Here is an 18,700-nt window from a genome sequence, read left to right on the forward strand (position 1 = left end):
GTCACTTAAAAGCAGCCAGAGATGGGGAGGTCCTGATTTAATTTGGGAGTGTGTTTCAGAGCCCTAGAGAAGGCCTGGTTTGGGTTGCCACTAAACGAGCCAGTGATAACTGCCGGCAGACCTCCCCCTCCCCCCGCCCCGATGATCTTAATAGCCAGCAGGGTTCGCTTAAATAAAGCTATGAAGCTTCTTTATACTGAATTGAATCGTTGATCTGCTTAGCCCAGTACCATCTGCTCTGACAAGCTGAGGTCTTCCCCAACTCTGCTGCCTGAGAGCCTCTTAGATGGCAGTGCCGCCAATCGAGCCTGGGACCTGCTGCGTGCCAAGTGTGGGCTCTGCCATGGAGCTATAGGCCTCTGCACACTTCATGCCCAGAAGCCGATTGTAGTCCTTGCAGGTTTTATTGTTCTCCAGGACTACTTGGCTAGAGCATCAGTGCAAATAAACACTAACATGGCTCTCTTGCTTGCATAATCTGGTCTGCAAGCATTTCTTGTAGAGTTCCTGCTCTTGGCTCATGGCACACACTGGCTTGGTTTGCCTGCATTAATCTGGGCAGAAGAGTGGGTAGCCCTGCCTTATGGCAAGGGTTTGGGCTTGATAGCTGCAGGGCCTTTCTGTCTTTTCTCCCCATAGCTTCTATCCTGAACCAGGATGCTGTGAGATCACTAGCTGCCCATTACCAGGTGATGGATACATCTTTTTGAACCACCAAAGACTGAACGGTCATGAGATCAGAGGGCCCCATTGATGTTTTGGCCATAGAGCAGCTAGTCCTCTGTGTTGGTGTTGCAAGTTAGCCTAGCAGTTGCTATGCCATCAAACTCCAGCTTTGCCTTCCTTCTGGACTGTGGTCCGTCCTGCCATTCCATTGCCCCATAAGAATCCCATTCCTCTTTTTGTCTAATGACTTTTCCATTAGTGTACAATTAATGCAGAGTGTCTAAATGAGCACACTGATACAGATTTGCACAAACTGTGTTGGTGAACTTGCAAGATTTGACATTCCTAGTATCAGAACTCTGGAGTTCTCTGGCTGTAGGCCAGTGTCCCCAAGTGACAGACGTAAGAGAAAAGGAAACTACCATCAAGTGATAGATAACACTCTCCAGCTGTTCAGTGCCTCCGGGAAGAGCTTACCTTGCTTTCTTCAAAACTTGTTTCTCCAAACAGGTGGGTGACCTCCAGCTTTGTAAACTGGATGAACTCGACTGCCTTATTAAAGGAGTTTTATACATTGACTCGGTTGGGTTCAACGGACACTCAGAGTGCTACTATTTTGAAAACCCAACGGATCCAGAGAGATGTCATAAGCTTCCCTTCAACTTGGAGAACCCTTACCCTCTTCTTTTGGTGAACATTGGTTCGGGGGTCAGCATCTTGGCTGTGTATTCAGAGGACAATTACAAACGGGTCACAGGAACCAGGTAAGATCTGTCAGCAAAACCATACTGTACTTACCTGAAGTCAAGATTAGATTTTTCCCCAAGTTGTTTGATGTTATTAATTGGGGGGTTGTCTTAAATTCGGGGTTCACTTCCTTTTGAGTAAATAGTATAATCTATATATAAACCATATTTTTAAAGGGGGTTATCTTAAATTCAGGTTTGTCTTCTGTTTAGGTAAATATGGCAATGTTTTCCAATCCTACAAGGAATCCTCAGTGGCAGGTTTGTGATTTACAGTCCATATGCCTGGCTAAATGATGATCATAAGAACATAACAGCCCTGCTGGATCAAGTCCAAGGCCTATCTAGTCCAGCATCTTGTTTCTCACATTGGAACAATGTATTCTTTGGGAAGCCCACAGCAAGAGCTGAAGGCATGCCCTCCTTCCTGTTGTTGTTCCCCTACAGCTAGTATTTAGAGGCATCTTGCCTCTGAGGTTGGGGGTGGCAAATCCATTGATTTGTCTTCCATGGATTTATCTAAGCCCTTCTTAAAGCCTGGTGACAGGCTGGTGGCTGTCACCACATCTTGTGGCAGATAATTCCATAGGTTAATTATGTGCTGTGTGAAAAAGTACTTCCTTTTGTTGGTCCTAAATTTCCCAGCCTTCAGTTTCATGGGAAGACCCCTGGTTCTAGTGTTATGCGACGGGGAGAAAAATTTATCTCTCTCCACACCATACATAATTTTATAGACCTCTAGCATGTCTACCCTCAGTCACCTTTTTTCTAAACTAAAAATCCGCAGGTGTTGTAGTCTTAGCTTGTAGGGAAGGGGCTTTAGACCCCTGATCATCTTGGTTGCACCTTCTCCAGTTCTATAATGTCCTTTTTGAGGTATGGTGACCAGAATGGTACACAGTACTTCAAGTGTAGCCACTCCATAGATGTGTATAAGGGCATTATGATATTAGCACTTTTATTTTCAATTCCCTTCCTAATGATCCCTAGCATGGAGTTGGCCTCTTTCACAGCTGCCGCACATTGAGTCGACACTTTCAACGAGCTGTCCACCATGACCCCAAGACCAACCGCACTAATGTCTAATAGTTATAAGAGTCCACTGATGTATTCATTTGTCGTATTGTTATACCACCCTATATAAAATCTCAGGGTGGTTTACAACTTACAGTTAAAACCAAACTAAAACCTTTTTGTAAGTCAGTGTAATCGTGCTGTTGCGTAGTGGCTGAGAGTGTGAATTGTCCTCTTGAGCTGTTCTTTAGGATGTAAAACTGCTAGAGAGCTTTGCCACTTGCACATCTCACAGGAGGCTGACATAGAGGGATCGGTGCCAACTCCTAGTGTGTTAACTTTCTTTTCATTCAGGCTAAATCCATTCAGGCTTTTGTTTCCCCCTCTTGCTCTCCCCACTCCATCACTGATGTTCACGAGGTAGCAAAAGTGTGTGTCTTTGGTTTCTTTTTGTTTATTTTGCTAGCCTTGGAGGAGGGACCTTTTTTGGTCTCTGCTGCCTTCTGACTGGCTGCTCCACCTTTGAAGAGGCTCTGGAGATGGCATCCCATGGGGACAGCACTAAGGTGGACAAACTCGTGAGGGATATTTATGGAGGCGACTACGAGAGATTTGGGCTGCCGGGCTGGGCTGTCGCATCCAGGTAAGGCCTCACCTGGGGTATTTGTAGAGAGTGGGGTATATTTGTAAGACTTTTCTCAACGTGCTTTTGGCAACCTGGAACGAATGTGGGTGACCTTATTATCATGTGGGTGACTTTATTACTGTCTAAAAGTCAAACTTGTGTGTGTTCACAGAAGGGGATGTAGCATCTGTCTGTTGCTTCTAGTGATGGGGTCGTGTCCTAGGGATGGGGCTGTAGGAGCATCTGCTTTGCATGCAGAAGGTCCCTGATATTTCCAGGTAGGGCTGGGAGAGATCCCTGAGCCGGAAACCTTGTAGAGCCAGGTTGTAGACACAAGAAGCTGCCTTATACCTGGTCAGGCCATTGGTCCACCTAGTTCAGTATTATCTACACTGACTGGCAGTGACTCTCCAAGGTTTCAGGCAGGAGTCTCTCCCAACCCTACCTGGAGATGCTGTCAGGGATGGAACCTGGGACCTTCTGCGTGCAAGCAGATGCTCTACGCCTGAGCTACGGCCTCAACATCTTGGGGCCCACAGTGTTCACATGTAGTCACCCATCCAAATGCACACAGGATGGACCCAGCTTAGCAAAATGGACAGTTAGTGTTTGCTGCCTCTGCTCCTTAGATGGACCCGTGGTCTGACTCTGTATAAGGCAGCTTCCCGTGTTCCCAATTTAGACAACTAGTTCTAGAGGAACCTAGAAAATTAAGGATCTCTACATTTTGAGCCCCTTGGTTGTTGCCTCTATTCCTGAATAGCTGACTTAACAGCTTCCTTGGGACTTGCTGAGCCTCTGTCTCACAGCCTGTCTTGGGGCAAGCCTGTGGAGGCAGGTAATGGACCAGGGATGGGCTAGCCCACCTTGCAATTCAGCGCAGGGGCACCGCTCGTTTTCTTTGAAACCCGTGGTGCGTGTTAGTCCCATCAGCACTTTCTGATGAAGGCTGTGGCGTGCTGGATGATTCTGCCTCCTACCGAAGCGGTTGGGATACGTGGCTGTTTGGAATCTTCCGCCTCTGTGATCCTGCACTAGAAAAAACGTATCCTGCAGCCCCTTTCTTGCTTTCACAATGTGCTGTGCACTTTTCTTGTAAACACCCTTCAACATTTTTTGTTTTGGCAAACATTTCTATCCAGCTTTGGGAACATGATGAGCAAGGAGAAACGAGAGGCAGCCAGCAAAGAAGACCTGGCCAGAGCAACCTTGATCACCATCACCAATAACATCGGCTCCATCGCACGGATGTGTGCGCTCAATGAGGTATGGAAAGAGAGCTTTCAATCCCGTGCCTCCATGTGCGAGCCAGTCAAGAGAAGCATGTACTCTTGGCAGCGCAGGAAGCAGGGATGCCTTCTGGAAGCAGGGAGGGAATAGCTGTCTAGCCATCCTTTCCTTTGGTAAGGAGGAGCAAGAGTCACAAAGAAAGGATGGGAGGAAAGGCCACCCAGATGGAGCAGCGTGTCCAGCAGTCGTACAGTCTGTGTACAGTATCCACGGGTAGAGATCTGTACACAGCTAGACAGCTATTCACCCGTTCTTGTAAACTTCCTTTCTGTATGCTGCAGTTCAGGGGGACTTTTTAATGAACACAGTCATTCACACAACCACATGTATGTGTGTAGAGACATCCAAGTGCAGGTGCGATGCAATATCTGAAGAGGGCTCTCTAGTGGAGTCGCCTGTTCATTGGTGAACTTGCTGGAATCACTGAAAATTGCTTTTCTGGCGGTGTGCAGGAAAGACTGGAGGTCAGGACATGGGGTAAACAACTTCCCTCCCTGCTGAATATTGCGCAGAAAATTCCCTCCCTGCTGAATATTTCACGGAAGGCCAGCAAAAAGGACATTGCTGATATTCCGTGCAGTACCATGATGGATAACCGGCTCCCAGGTTCCAGCTGAGGTGGCCCCTCCCTCCCCAACTGCAACCACAGAGCTGCCCAAGAACCATCTTGCTCCAAGGGGAGGAGAGATGAAAGAGGTGCTCAGCATGCTAAGATCTAAGCACGTTGCTTGGTGTCTGGTCCTTCCTTGAAACGTTTATGTAAGCCGCTGTGGGAGGTTTGCCTGAAAAGCAGTATACAAATGCCAAAAACAAATATATTCCAAGCTAAGGACTTCAGTGGAGGAAGAGCTGATCCTGTCAGTAAGTGATCTGAAGAGAAGAGTAGTTACAGCTGCTGCCGTTTCTAGGGCGGCTTTTGCCTGAGCTTGGCACTTTCAGCTTCTTTACAGTGCTGCCTTGTTGCAACCATGTCAAGCAGCATTGTACAGGGCTATGAAAGAGCCAGGGCCTGCTCATCTTGTCGTATGGACACTCCCCACTCCTGAAACGGAAGAGAGGTATTTGCGGGGGAACTGTACCAGGAGATTGGAAGGCCTGATTGGAGAAACAAGAAACAAAGATGGTGTGTTGGCAGTGTTTAGAGGGGAAGTGTAAAGGTTTCCGTTGGAAGCCGAGACTTCACCCAATTTTTACCTGTTTTTAATTGCCTGCCTTAAGTTACCCCAGGTCCTAGTGTGAGTTACTTTTTATACTTGTATGACCTCTGCTCTAGAAAATTGCATGGGGAAGCCAGGTTTCTCAGCTTTCTTGTTTTTTGTTCTCGGCCATCTTTGTGGTGGTGGTTTGGGTGTGTTATGGTTTTTACTGGTTTTACTGTTTAACTGGTTTTAAGGTTTTTTATGTGCTTTTTATGAAATTGTATTGTATTTTAACTTTTGTGAACCACCCTTGTGAAGGGCGGTATAAAAACTGAACAATAAATAAAAAAGCTTTTAAGCATCTGTTGGCCACTGTTCCCTCTAAGAGGTGTGTGCATGCATACACACAAGTTTTTTGATGCTAAGTTAATTTTAGATCCTGCTCAGGTTGAATCAGGAAGGCCCCACTCTGAATGCACGTGCATGCACACTGCCTTGATACTGCCACTCAGAACCAAACTCATTCCACACACAGATGAAAAAAATCAGGACATCAGGATGTCTTTATCTGCTAGATATATTTGGCTAATAGATTTCTAATCAGCAGGTGAACTTCTTCTTGTGCCACTCCACAGGGCATAGCCCTTCCTATCCCTAGATCCTCCAAGGTTATTTGCCTCCCCCAGTCAAATTGACCTTTTTCACAGCTGGCCTGCTAATGCCAATATTCTATGACCAGCCATTGCCCTCAGCCACTAGAATTTTTCAGCATCCTGTGACATGTCGGCAGTCCAGCTAGTGTCTGGTGCAGAATCTCACACAAGACATGCAGCAGTTTTGAATCTGTTCAGTTCATAAGGTGGAAACTGGAAGCCAGCAGAAAACCTGGGAATTGCATTTTTGCACAAATCGCTTTCTTCTCCCTGTGACCTTGTTCTGACTTCATTATTGAGCTCTGCCTCCTAGGTTGCCCCTATTACCAAGGGCCGAAGTGGTCTCTTCTGCAGCCTTCCATTTGCTGCCATTTAATTCCCCACCAAGATCTGTTTTCTCCAGTCTAGATCAGCACCGTATGCCCCCCTAATAAATGTACAGTGGCCAAGGGGAAGAGAGAGGAGGAATATGCACTTTGGGCACCTGTTTGCTGGGCTTTTGCAGTGTGTCTTTATGGGGTGACTTTGATGCTAGCTTGGTGACTTAAGACGATATAAAGAGGGATCTCTCTAGTTACTGAAATGTGCAGAACACTTTTGTGCATCTTTGGTGCTTCGAAGACGGGTGTCACGATTCTAATATTTCTTTCCCTTCTTGCAGAACATTCATCGGGTGGTCTTTGTGGGAAATTTCTTGCGTATCAATACAATCTCAATGAAGTTCTTGGCATATGCTTTGGATTACTGGTCAAAGGGACAGTTAAAGGCTCTCTTCTTGGAGCATGAGGTAAGAGGTCCACTGCAACCCAGGCAGACCTTTCTCCCCCTGCCCAGTTCTCTTTGTGGGGAGGAAGCAGCCTACCAAGTAGCTTTTACTTCCACCTTGATTTCAGTGAGGTGGTTTAATTTGCCAGTTTAATTATCTTGTAATTGGCAATCCTTTTCATTATGAATTGGATTCATATCTTAATGTTCTCCAGGCCTCAAGATGGCGAACAGCAGTTCAGTAGACCACAGAAATGGAGCACAACCTTTACCCACCCAAAGGATAACCAGTTCCTCAGAGTGTGGGGCATTGAGGTTTCAAGAAGGGGCAGCTTGCAGGTGATTAAGAGCTTTCACACGTGATGGGGTATTTGTGTGCCACCTCCATGCTCCACTTGAAAGGGCTTTGAATGAAAAGCTGATGAATAAATGCCTTTTTTTTTTTTTTTGTAAGCCACTTTGTGACTGGGGCTGATGGGAGCTATAGTCCAACAACTTCCGGGGAGCCAAGTTCGAGAACCCCAGCTTGTCACTATGTTCAGTTGCTCTTGTTGTTTGTAGCAAGTCTTTAGACACAGAATAAAAATTGTATTTGTATATGTGTGTGTTTGTTTTTTAATAGGGTTACTTTGGAGCAGTTGGAGCTCTTCTGGAGCTTTTGCATTCGTCCTGATTTGAGATGCAGGCTGGGCCCAGGTTGCTGCTGCTGGGATTTTTACACCAAAGGGAATATCTGAATTTATTTAGCTTTATTTGTAAAGCGTCATCTTGGTTTGACGAATAAGAGGAAGTGATTGTGCATGACCTCATCAATCAGTGCAGAGGAGGACAAAGTTCTTAAAAAAATAGTTGAAACTAATCCTGAATATATACTAGTTTGTAAGGAAGATATATATCTGTATATGCAAATTTGTGGATGGAATATATATGTCTTGCAGCACAACTGTTAAAATACATGTTTAGTCAGTCTTGCTTTGAGCAGCATTTGTTACATAAAATGTAGAGGAGGATGACGTTGCGGGGGTGGTGTGCAGAGCTAGCTGGGTGCTGATGTACATTGCAATGTTCTCAAACTATTTTAAGAGCTTTTTTATTTTCTAATCTTGTATGAACTTGAAGGGCTATATGAATTTTCACAATAGCATTGAGATGTACAGAATACAAAAACACAGACTTTAAATATTAAATCCTTTTTTAAAAAAAGAATTGTCTTCTCTTGGTTTAGAGAGAATTTCTTTTCTCTTCATCCGTTGGGTCCATGTAATAAATTGGGGGTGGGGGAAGAAGCTAGGAAGAGAAGGATTTGAGACTACATCCCCAGTTGAGTTTACAGAAATATAGTCGATCAATTTTATTCTAAAGTTCTTGTCTCAGAAAATTGTACCACCTGACCTGAGAAATCTGCACCTTTACCTAAAACTATTTTTTAAAAGTCAATTTTGTTAGTTCTTTCTTACTGAACATGCAAACAGTTCTAAAGGATAGGCTGCCCTATAGATCTCTGAGACATCTAGTTTCTGAACAGAACTTGGATTAAGAGTTCTTCATCATTATCATTATTATATTTCCTTGCATCCAGATTTCTGGCAGCTGGCAAGTGCCTTGATTAACACTGAGATGCAGTTGCCGACAGTTATTTTAATGCCCCGGATTTCAAATCAATTGAATTCAAATTTGCAGTAAAAATTAAAAAGCCGTGCCACGGTGTGCCACAAGCCACCTGCTGCCCATGCCTCTTGTGACCCCAGAGCCATGGATTAGCCACCTAAGGCTTATCTGATCTGGCTACTGGGTGTCCATTCCAAATGGGGGTGCAGGCGCAGATTGGCGTATGGCTCTGAAATACTTTGAATTCGTCTCCTTCTGTTAGATCTACAAAAAACAGCAAAGCAAAAGACTCTAGATTTTTGTTGAACAGTCTGAAGGTCTATTTTGGGCTCAACAGCAGGAGCTTTTAAGCACTTTGTGCTTTCTTCCAAGCACTGAGATAAAAATAAACTTGTGAGTTACTGTTTTAGCTAATAAAGCATCCGGTTGCTAGCCGTAGACAATGCCTCTCTTGGCTCTCCTTTGAGAAAGCTGAACGATTCGTTTCCGCTTCTTGAACACCCATCGCCTTACCAGTGGGCTAGGAATGGGGCACGCTCTATAAATGCATAATAGACTGAAAGGGATGGGGCCCTGCCTTGTGCCCTGGGCTGTGTATTGCACAGAATTTAAATCTCAGCTGTTCATCTTTTAAAAATAGGGAAGCATGTTTCTAACTGGTAAGGTAGGCTTGAAAATGTGTGCAAAATCACAGTAATCTCTTGGAAGCTGAGGCCATGATGGGTGTCCAGGGGCCTGGCAGTGGGGTTCAGTGCATTTTGTCATCCCTTGACTGCTTTTTGTGCCCAGCAAAATAGTATCAAATGCAACGGAATATCCTTTGCTCCTATAATGGGTATAGATCGCATGATTGGAATGTCCTTGCCTGGCACAGCATTCTGAGATGTTGTGCCAAGCACTCTGGAGTGTCCTGCTGCCTCTGTGCTATAGCAGGCCAGGTGATTGCTGTTGATGAAACTGCCTCGAGGGTGCTTGGTTGGCACCCCCTAGTTTGGACAAATGTGGGGAATTTAGCTCAAAAGGGGAGATGGTTCCAATCAGCCTTATTTTGTGCAAGCAACTCAAGAAAATCAGCATGAGAGAGAAGCTTGAATTAAATCAAAAAGGAGTTTAATGCAAAAAATTAAGACAACTAAATAAAGTAGAAGCAATACAACTATGTTTAAAAATAGACTATTGTCGGGTACATTTAGCTTAAAGTTCCAAATTATGTGTAAATTCCCAGGTGGGCTAGAGAGGTACTTCACGATAGAGTTGCAAGGTTTCAGAAATAAGAGAAAGGGATAGGTTCAGCCCTGAAGAAGCCAGGCAAGAGGCTATATCACCTGTCCTGAAGAGGGGACCACCAAGGTGGTCTGCTGGAGTTTCTTGTTGCAGTCTGCTGGGGTCCAGAATGAGAGGCATAAGGTGGGGTGGTTTGAGTGCTGGACTAGAACTGGGGAGACCCGAGTTCAGATTCCCATTCAGCCTTGATACTTGCTGGGTGACTCTGGGCATCTCACTTCTCTCAGACTAACCTACTTCACAGGGTAGTTGTGAGTAGAAACTTAACTATGTACTGGGCTCCTTGGAGGAAGAGCAGAATATTAAGTGTAAATAAATAAATACGTTTCTCGGGAGTCCCAGGTGTAATTACACAAGGAAGCACACTGGGTAATGGAGTTAGGGATACTTGTATCCCAAAATGTGCTTTGAGGGCACATTTCATTTGTCCTGCTCTGCTGAATAGGGGAGCCCAGACAACCTTTTTTTTTTTTTTTTTTTTAATGCATCGTGTCTTAGTCCTTCTTGGGTAGGAAGGTGTGTGAATCACCTATGGCATTCAAAGCTGTTTGTGAGGACAATTGGAGTGCACAGGTGCATTTAAAGAGTATCCTGTGCTGGGAAAGGCTTCCCAATAATTATGTCAAGAGTTTTGATGGGCACCTCTTCAAAATTAGCATCACTGGCTCATGCCTATTGTGATGGAGTCTGCTGTCTTGTCTGCCTTTGCTTCCTGGCCTGAGTGCTTCGTCAACAACAGGTGTTCTCTCTCTTGCAAGAGGAAGAGGGGAGTTTAGGTTTCATTGCAAGGCTGAAATGACCTTGAATGCCAGGCACTTGCAGTAGCTAGTCCTTGGGTCTGCTTAGTCAGGCCCCCTCACACAAAGAGGGGTGTGCATCTAATCCCCTTTCCAATTTGTGGGGCTTGCAGTCAAATCTAGGGGTGACCAGTCCACTGCCAACTAAGCGACTTGTCCCCATGTATAACATAGACTGGGAGCTCACATTGCAGTGTAGCTCCTGAGCACAGCAAAAGTGCCATCTCCAAGCCTGGAGATGCAGTTGCAACCAGGGAGGCTTCTGGGAGCAGGCAGAATAAGCTCAGCTGGTAACATTGCTCAGCAGGCATCAGAGACACGAGAGGCACATTTTATTTTAGTTTTAAACTGTGCCTTGATAAACCCCATGTTTTGATCTGGCACTTCAAAGCCTGGGGATTTACTAAGCTCCTACAAAGGTTTATAGCTGTGAACCACCCCTAGAGCCTTCGGAGTCAGGTGGTTAATTAATTAGTTAATTAATTAATTGCACCTATTTGGCATTTCATGTATAGGCCGCAGGTCAAGACTTTGACTTGTGCCAGTGACCTCTGGACAACCCCTCGTCTTTTTACATGCTCTGGCTGGAAAGCTCCCTTGCAGCAAGCGATGATGCTCCTGGTGTACAGCTGTGCAGAGCCGCTGTGTGTCCTGGGCTTCATTCTGTGCAGCACCCTGCCCATCAAAGAGCAGGGCATGCACATGGGTTCTGTGCGGCCCAACAGCCTGTCCTAGCTGCCGGCAGAGGTGGAGAGGCTCTGTGGCTATAAGGATTGCGTCCTCCCAGTAGTGAAGATTCTTCCGTCGTTCCCGATGAAATGATAGAAGCATTGCTATAGCGATGACACAACCCTTCGTGGCCACAGAAGCCTCTCCGCCTTCGCTAGCAATGAGGATGGGCTGTTGGGTCGCATGGAACCAGCACACATGCCCTCTTCTTGGATAGGTGGGTTTGCTGTGCAGAATGCAAGCCATAGATTGTGTCACCAGCTTGTTCTGGAGAGAGTTGAATTCAATACACATTTCACCCAGGAAGCTCACCTTGGGAAAGCTGTGCTCTGCACCATCTCTCCACTAACCGATTTCAACAGGGCCATTGTAAGAACAACAAGAGCACTTGGAAGAAAGGTGAGGAGGACACATATGCAATCACTCATTGATCACAACCAAATGGTTGACAATGATGGAATGCCATGGAGTGCTTAACCACACGCTATTTCCTCCATTGACATGAAGAAGGTGGAGGATCTTTCTGTCCACATCTGAGTTAGGCTGAGAGCAGAACTTGAATTCTACTCTCTCCAAGGCAGGGCCGGATTAAGCTAGTGCGGGGCCTATAGCATATGTTATAAAGGGGCCCTAAATTTTTAAAAATGCACATAAATATTAAAACATAAATTATTTACTTGCATAGTAAAGTAATTCAATTTTTCCATTTCCTATATTTTGGAGTATGGGAAACCAAGCCACAAATTCACACTTACTACAACAGGAGTGAACATTTTTCCAATCAAAATTCTCAAAAGTGGTTTACATAGAAAAATAAAGTGGGTAGATGATTCTCTGTCTCCAAAGGGCTCACACTCTAAAAAGAAAAAATGTGGTAGGCACCACCAACAGCCACTGGACAAATGCTGTGCTGAGCCTTCTCTTAAAAGGCACATTTAGCAGAAAAGGGATATTTTATCTAACATGGACCAAATTGATTGATTGATTTGATTTGATTTGATTTGATTTGATTTGATTTATATACCGCCCTTCTAAAATGGCTCAGGGTGGTTCACAGCATGATAAAAACAATTAAAACAAATTAACAATTAAAATCAAACTATTAAAACACAATAAAACAGCTAAAAGCCCTGAAAATCAGGGCAACAATTTAAAACAGTTAATTATTTAAAACCCTGGAAGGCCAGGCCAAATAGGTAGGTTTTGAGGGCTCTCTTGAAGGACGGCAGTGATCTTAAATTATGAATTTCTGCCGGGAGTGCATTCCATAGCCCAGGAGCAGCTACAGAGAAGGCCCGCCTCTGCATCACCACCAGACGAACCAGTGGCAACCGGAGACAGACCTCCTCAGATGACCTTAACGTGCGGTGGGGATCATGTAAAAGAAGGCGCTCTCTTAGATAACTCGGACCTAAGCCATTCAGGGCTTTAAAGGTAATAACCAGCGCTTTGTATTTTGCCCAGAAACATATTGGCAGCCAGTGTAACTGTTTCTAGACAGGCATAATATGGTCTCTCCGAGTTGCCCCAGAGACCAATCTGGCTGCCGCATTCTGAACTAACTGAAGTTTCCGGACTACGTACAAAGGCAGCCCCACGTAAAGAGCATTGCAGTAGTCGAGCCGGAGGTTGCCAGCTGATGCACCACTGTTTTGAAGTCATCCTCTCCAAGGAATGGGTGCAGCTGTCAAATCAGCTAAAGCTGATAGAAAGCACTCCTGGCCGTGGCCTCCACCTGAGATACCAGGGTGAGGCCTGGGTCTAGGAATACTCCCAAGCTGCGCACCTGCTCCTTCTGGGGGAGTGTGACCCCATCCAGCACAGGGAGATCTTACTCATCCCTCAGATTATGAGCCCCCATAATGAGCACCTCCGTCTTGCTTGGATTCAGCTTCAATTTGTTATCCCTCATCCAACCCATTACTGCCTGTAGGCAGGCATTTAGAGAATGAGTGCCATTTCCTGAAGATGAAAAGGAGAAGTAGATTTGGGTGTCATCAGCATACTGATAACACGCAGCAGCAAATCTCCTGATGACCTCACCCAGTGGCTTCATGTAGATATTAAAAAGCATTGGTGACAGAATAGAGCCCTGGGGGGACTCCATAAAGCAGTTCCTGTTTTGAGGAGCAACTGTCACCGAGCTCCACCATCTGGAATCTACCTGAGAGATAGGAGCGGAACCACTGCAAAGCAGTGCCCCCTATCCCCAACTCCCCCAGGCGATCCAGAAGGATACCATGGTCGATGGTATTGAACGCCGCCGAGAGATCCAGAAGAACCAGCAGAGTCACACTCCCTCTGTCGATTCCCTGGTAAAGGTCATCCATCAGGCTGACCAAGGCTGTCTCAACCCCATAGCCAGCCCTAAAGCCAGTTTGAAATGGGTCTAGATAATCAGTTTCCTCCAAGACTGCCTGGAGCTGGTCAGCCACCACCCTCTCAATCACTTTGCCCAAACAAGGGAGATTGGAGTTTGGCCTGTAACTGTCCATCACTAAGGGATCCAGAGAAGGCTTCTTTAGGAGTGGTCTAACCAATGCCTCCTTCAAACAAGGGGGCACCCTACCCTCCCTCAGTGATACATTTATGATATTAACTAGGCCATCTCCAACAATCTCCCTGCTAGATAGAAGCAGGCAAGGATCCAGAGAACAGGTGGTAGGCCTCACTGCCCCAAGCAGGTTATCCACATCCTTAGGAGTCACAGATTGAAACTGATCCAATCTAATACTGCAAGAGGGATTGCTGGACACCTCCTCCATAGACCTTGCAGAAATAGTGGAGTCCAAATCGGCCCGAACACAGGAGATCTTGTTCGCAAAAAAACCATTAAAGGCATCACAGCAGAACGACCCCAGGGACTGATCTGAAGTAGAAAGAGCAGAAACCAAACTCCTCACAACCCAGGATAGCTCCACTGAGCGCGAACCTGCAGTCGCAATGTGCGCAGACAAAAAGCTCTTTTTTGCCGCATGTGCCACAACCGCATAACTCTTCAAATGGGTCACACGTTGTATCCTGTCAGATTCGAAACAAGTTATCCTCCACTTGCGCTCTAGTCTCCCACCCAACTGCTTCAGCCCCCACAACAACTCAGTATACCAAGGGGCCATTTTTGAAGCAGGTCGGAAGGGACGCTTAGGAGCAATCATGTCTACTGCCCTGATGAGTTCTCTGTTCCAGGTTCCCACCAGGGCATCGACAGAATCACTGGCCGCACCAAAGTCAAAATCCTCTAAGGCCTTTTGAAATCCCACTGGGTCCAGCAGCCTTTTCGGACGGACCATCCTAATAGGTCCACCACCCCTGCAGGGGTGGATTGTGGCTGTGAGACCAAGCTTAACCAGGTAGTGGTCTGTCCATGACAATGGGGAAACGAAAGGATCACCCACCCACGGAACACCCCCCTGATCCGAACAAAAGACCAAATCGAGTGAGTGGCCGGCAACATGAGTTGGTTCAGAAACTAATTGGGATAGGCCCATAGTTGTCATGGCCACTATGAACTCCTGAGCCGCACCAGACAAGCCAGTCCCAAAGTGGATATTGAAATCCCCCAGCACTAAAAGTCTAGGAGACTCCAACACCAACTACGCGACCAGCTCCGTCAGCTCAGTTAGGGAGTCGGTTGGGCAGCGGGGTGGACGGTACACCAACAGAATCTTCAATCTATCCTTAGTTCCCAGCCACAAAAATATGCACTCGATATAAGTCAGCTGTAAAAACCTGTACCATGAAACAGGTAAAGTTTTAACTTTAATTTCCATTTGGAAGCTGGGCATGCAGGGCCCTCAAAAATGCGGGACCCATAGCAAATGCTACATTTGCTACTACGTTAATCTGCCATAGCTCCAAGGTGGCAGGCAGGAGGCTGCCAAGGCTTATTCACACACACAAACGAGGCATGACCTTGAATATCGGGGAGGGGAGGCACCTTTTTACTGTTCTGCTGGTCAACTTCCAGAGTCTCGACTCTTAGAGGGAGTTGTGTTTCTTTTTTTAAAACACAAATTTATCTTCCTTCCTTTTCTACCATATTCTAGCCTCTTCTCTCTCCAGCATCCATTTTGTTAAATTTCTCCATTGGCCCTTACTGCTTTGCTTTGTGTAGTGTTTAGAGCTCTATAAGAATAATAATCATCATCAACATTATTATTTCTTGCCATTCCAGTAAACCCCTCCTCTTCTCACATCCTCAAATGCTCTTTTTCAATTTCATCCATTCAGTATCCTGTGTCTCCCAACTGCAGGAAATCTCCATTTCACCCTGTAATTCTACATAGTGTAGAATCCAGTGTTCTCATCTTTGAATTTAGACACCCTTTTATTGCCTTCACTCTCTTTCTTTCCTTCTTTGTAACAACTAAATTCCCATTCTGCACTGTATAGCCAACTCTTCAGGGAGGTGAAAGTTCAGTCTCCCTTTTCCTTCCAAGCTGAGCCCTCTTCCCCCTTCATTTCCCATTTCCTCCATTGTTGATCTGGCTCTTTTTGGCCCCCGTGAGAGACCCAGCCAGTGACAACTTCAGGAAATATTACCAAGGGACTTGTTGGATAAGGTTCTCCAAGGTGGCTGACCCAAGGAAAGTTCCTCCTCGTGGCCTGATTTTTCTGTTGCTAAAGACATACCCTCACCTAGCCATTGTTGGGAGGATTCCTGGGCCAGTCCATGAGAGTTTCAAACCTCCAGTGACTGGGGAAGGGATGGGAGGAGAGGAGAGCTGGTCTTGTGGTGGCAAGCATGACTTGTCCCCATAGCTAAGCAGGGTCTGCCCTGGTTGCATATGAAAGGGAGACTAGAAGTGTGAGCACTGTCAGATATTCCCCTCAGGGGATGGAGGCGCTCTGGGAAGAGCAGAAGGTTCCAAGTTCCCTCCCTGGCCGCATCTCCAAGATTGGGCTGAGAGAAATTCCTGCCTGCAACCTTGGAGAAGCCGCTGCCAGTCTGTGAAGACAATACTGAGCTAGACAGACCAAGGGTCTGACTCAGTGTATGGCAGATTCCTAGGTATCCAGCCAGCTGCAGGTAGCCCTTGGTCTGAAATGCGACTTGGTTCTGCATGCATTCCTGCTTGTCTCTTCCGTCCCACCTGTCTTCTGTCTTTCATTTGGCAAATGAAAGAAATCAAATTTTCTGCGTGTGTGCATTTGAAGAAAAAAATCCTTTTGAAGAAGCCAGGATCTTGATGGAGTCAACCATCACGGGTGATGGTTTGTGTTTTGTTGTTAATGGAATGTAGGCCAAGGGGAGCTTATGTGCTTATATCGAAGCTTTGTTTCTCTCTCTGAGATATTGTCATTAGTGGATGCAGCATCCTTTTCCAAAAGCGTAATTGTTGTATAAGTAGGGCAGTTGCTTAATACGGAGGGGGTGGGGTGGATTAGAATAACTGGGAAGGGAATCGTGGGGGAAAGGAGAGTGTTGTGTCCGGTGATGGTAGAAAACTTTCAGAGGGTGGGGTCAGGTCTGAAGTAGGGGGCTGACAGTGAAAAAGCGAGATCTCTGCTCCTAGAGGGGTTTTATATATTTTGTAATACCTTAGCACTGAAAGCTGAAAATTTATCTACTTGTACATTTACATCCCATTCTTCCTCCAAGGAGCCCAAAGCGGTGAATGTGAATATGTTTGTCCACACAACAACCCTGTGAGGTAAGTTAGGCAGAGAGATAAGTAACTGGCCCAGAGTCACCCTGTGAATTTCGTGGCTGTACAGGGATTTGAACTCAGGTCTCCCCAGTCGTGGTCCGACACTCTTGCCACTAAGCCACGCTGGCTCTGGTTTAAAAGGGGGAATGTTCTTAAAGCAGGGATGAAGTACAATGCCTACCCTCTGTGTTTATTCTAAGTAACAACAAATGGTGGGTTTGATTTAAATCACTAGTCACTAGTCAGTAAGACTAGATTTAAATCATGTTTTTTTTACACAAAGACTCATTCTTGCTGGTATAATCTTAATATTTACATCCAGATGAAGGTTTCATTTCTGGTCCTCTTCTAGATAGAAAAATTGCCCAAAATAATCTTACAGAAACCTCTGGAAGAGCATGACATTGTGTATCGATTAATGGAATTCATTTATCAAAAAATTTAAACACTGCATATATATAGCCTCATGCTACATAATTAAAAACTAATCCTTATTTTGTGATGAATAACCTTTGGACTATAATGTATCTTAAATAGAAAACTATCTTTAGATGGATTTTTTCCTCAAAAAGCATTTTATTTTAAAAAATCCAATTTAAAACTTTAAAAATCCATATATCTATATAGATATAGATATAGATATAGATATAGATATAGATATACAGTGGTCCCTCGACTTACGAACTACTCGACATCCGAATTTTTCGACTTACGAACGAAAAAAGTAGCCACACGCTTACAAATAGATATAGATATAGATAGATAGATAGATAGATAAATCTCCACCCTGCCAACAAATAAACAACATTTGTTTAACGCAACTAAAAGGGGGCAAAATGCATCAGGGAACGATCTCATGTACAATCTCATCAAGGATTGGGAGAAGAGGTGTGGGCAGTTCCAATCAAGGAATTACAGGTTGCATGCAAAGGTGAACTGTTTTAAAAGGGCGAAAATGCTTAAGGGAATTGCCATTACAGTTTACATAAACAATGAAGGGGTGCTGTCATAATTGCATCTGGAGCCCTACGGCTTGTAGCCTCCTTGTTAGAAGCCTGGTGGGCGCCCCCAGTTTGGCCCAGAGGAGCTTCTGTAGGAGAGTTTGACAAGGAGATTCAGAGGAGACAGAAACCTCTCTCTGCACGTTTTATCCAAATGGGAGCAGTGTAGCCTGTTAGAGGGGGAACTGTCAGGCGGGTGCCAACCAGCCATCTCTCTCCTGCGGCCACCTCACCCCCATCCCACTCTCTCTGGGTTCAGAGCTTGGAGCAGTCATTGAGCTAAGATGTGCAAAGCACCCTCAAAGCTTGTTTTTTGCGCACTACCCTGTCTTGCTAGCCTATCTTGGTAGCGCACTCTCCTGTCATATCTCAGGCTGCCTCCACTGAGGAGCTGTTTGACTTCAGCCTTTCTGCCTTCCAGCATCAATTCTTGCTGGGCTTTGCACATATCTCACTTGGCTTTTTGCATCGCTTAGGGATCCCCTTCAGATATGCAAAACTGTCTGCTTAACACAACAGCCATCTGTGTTGCTCGTCTGCCAGCAGAGCCTGTTTTTCTTCTTCTTTTTTTCCTGCTGGTGGTAATTTAGAACATAAGAACAGTCCTGCTGGATCAGGCCCAAGGAGGCACATCTAGTCCAGCATCCCATTTCATACAGTGGCCCACCAGATGCCACTAGAAGCCTACAGGTGGGAGTTGAGGGCATGCCCTCTCTCCTGCAGTTACTCCCC

General features: G+C 45.6%; 1 protein-coding gene across 3 annotated transcripts in view; it reads left to right on the forward strand.

Moving 5' to 3' along the window:
- LOC128326619 (pantothenate kinase 2, mitochondrial) overlaps positions 1-8,104 on the forward strand; it is a 61,843-nt gene extending 53,739 nt beyond the window's left edge. For 2 of the 3 annotated variants that reach the window (XM_053253784.1, XM_053253783.1), the window contains exons 3-7: positions 1,177-1,430; positions 2,893-3,069; positions 4,194-4,317; positions 6,795-6,920; positions 7,521-8,104. In XM_053253784.1, the coding sequence (XP_053109759.1) occupies positions 1,177-1,430; positions 2,893-3,069; positions 4,194-4,317; positions 6,795-6,920; positions 7,521-7,571 (732 nt within the window). In that variant the 3' untranslated portion in view covers positions 7,572-8,104. Of the gene's footprint in view, positions 1-1,176; positions 1,431-2,892; positions 3,070-4,193; positions 4,318-6,794; positions 6,921-7,113; positions 7,238-7,520 lie in introns of all 3 variants that reach the window. The other variant, XR_008308153.1, reaches the window with a different exon arrangement.
- Positions 8,105-18,700: the final 10,596 nt, after the last annotated feature.

The sequence above is a fragment of the Hemicordylus capensis genome, chromosome 5 (assembly GCF_027244095.1).
Source record: "Hemicordylus capensis ecotype Gifberg chromosome 5, rHemCap1.1.pri, whole genome shotgun sequence".
NCBI classification, from domain to species: Eukaryota; Metazoa; Chordata; class Lepidosauria; order Squamata; family Cordylidae; genus Hemicordylus; species Hemicordylus capensis.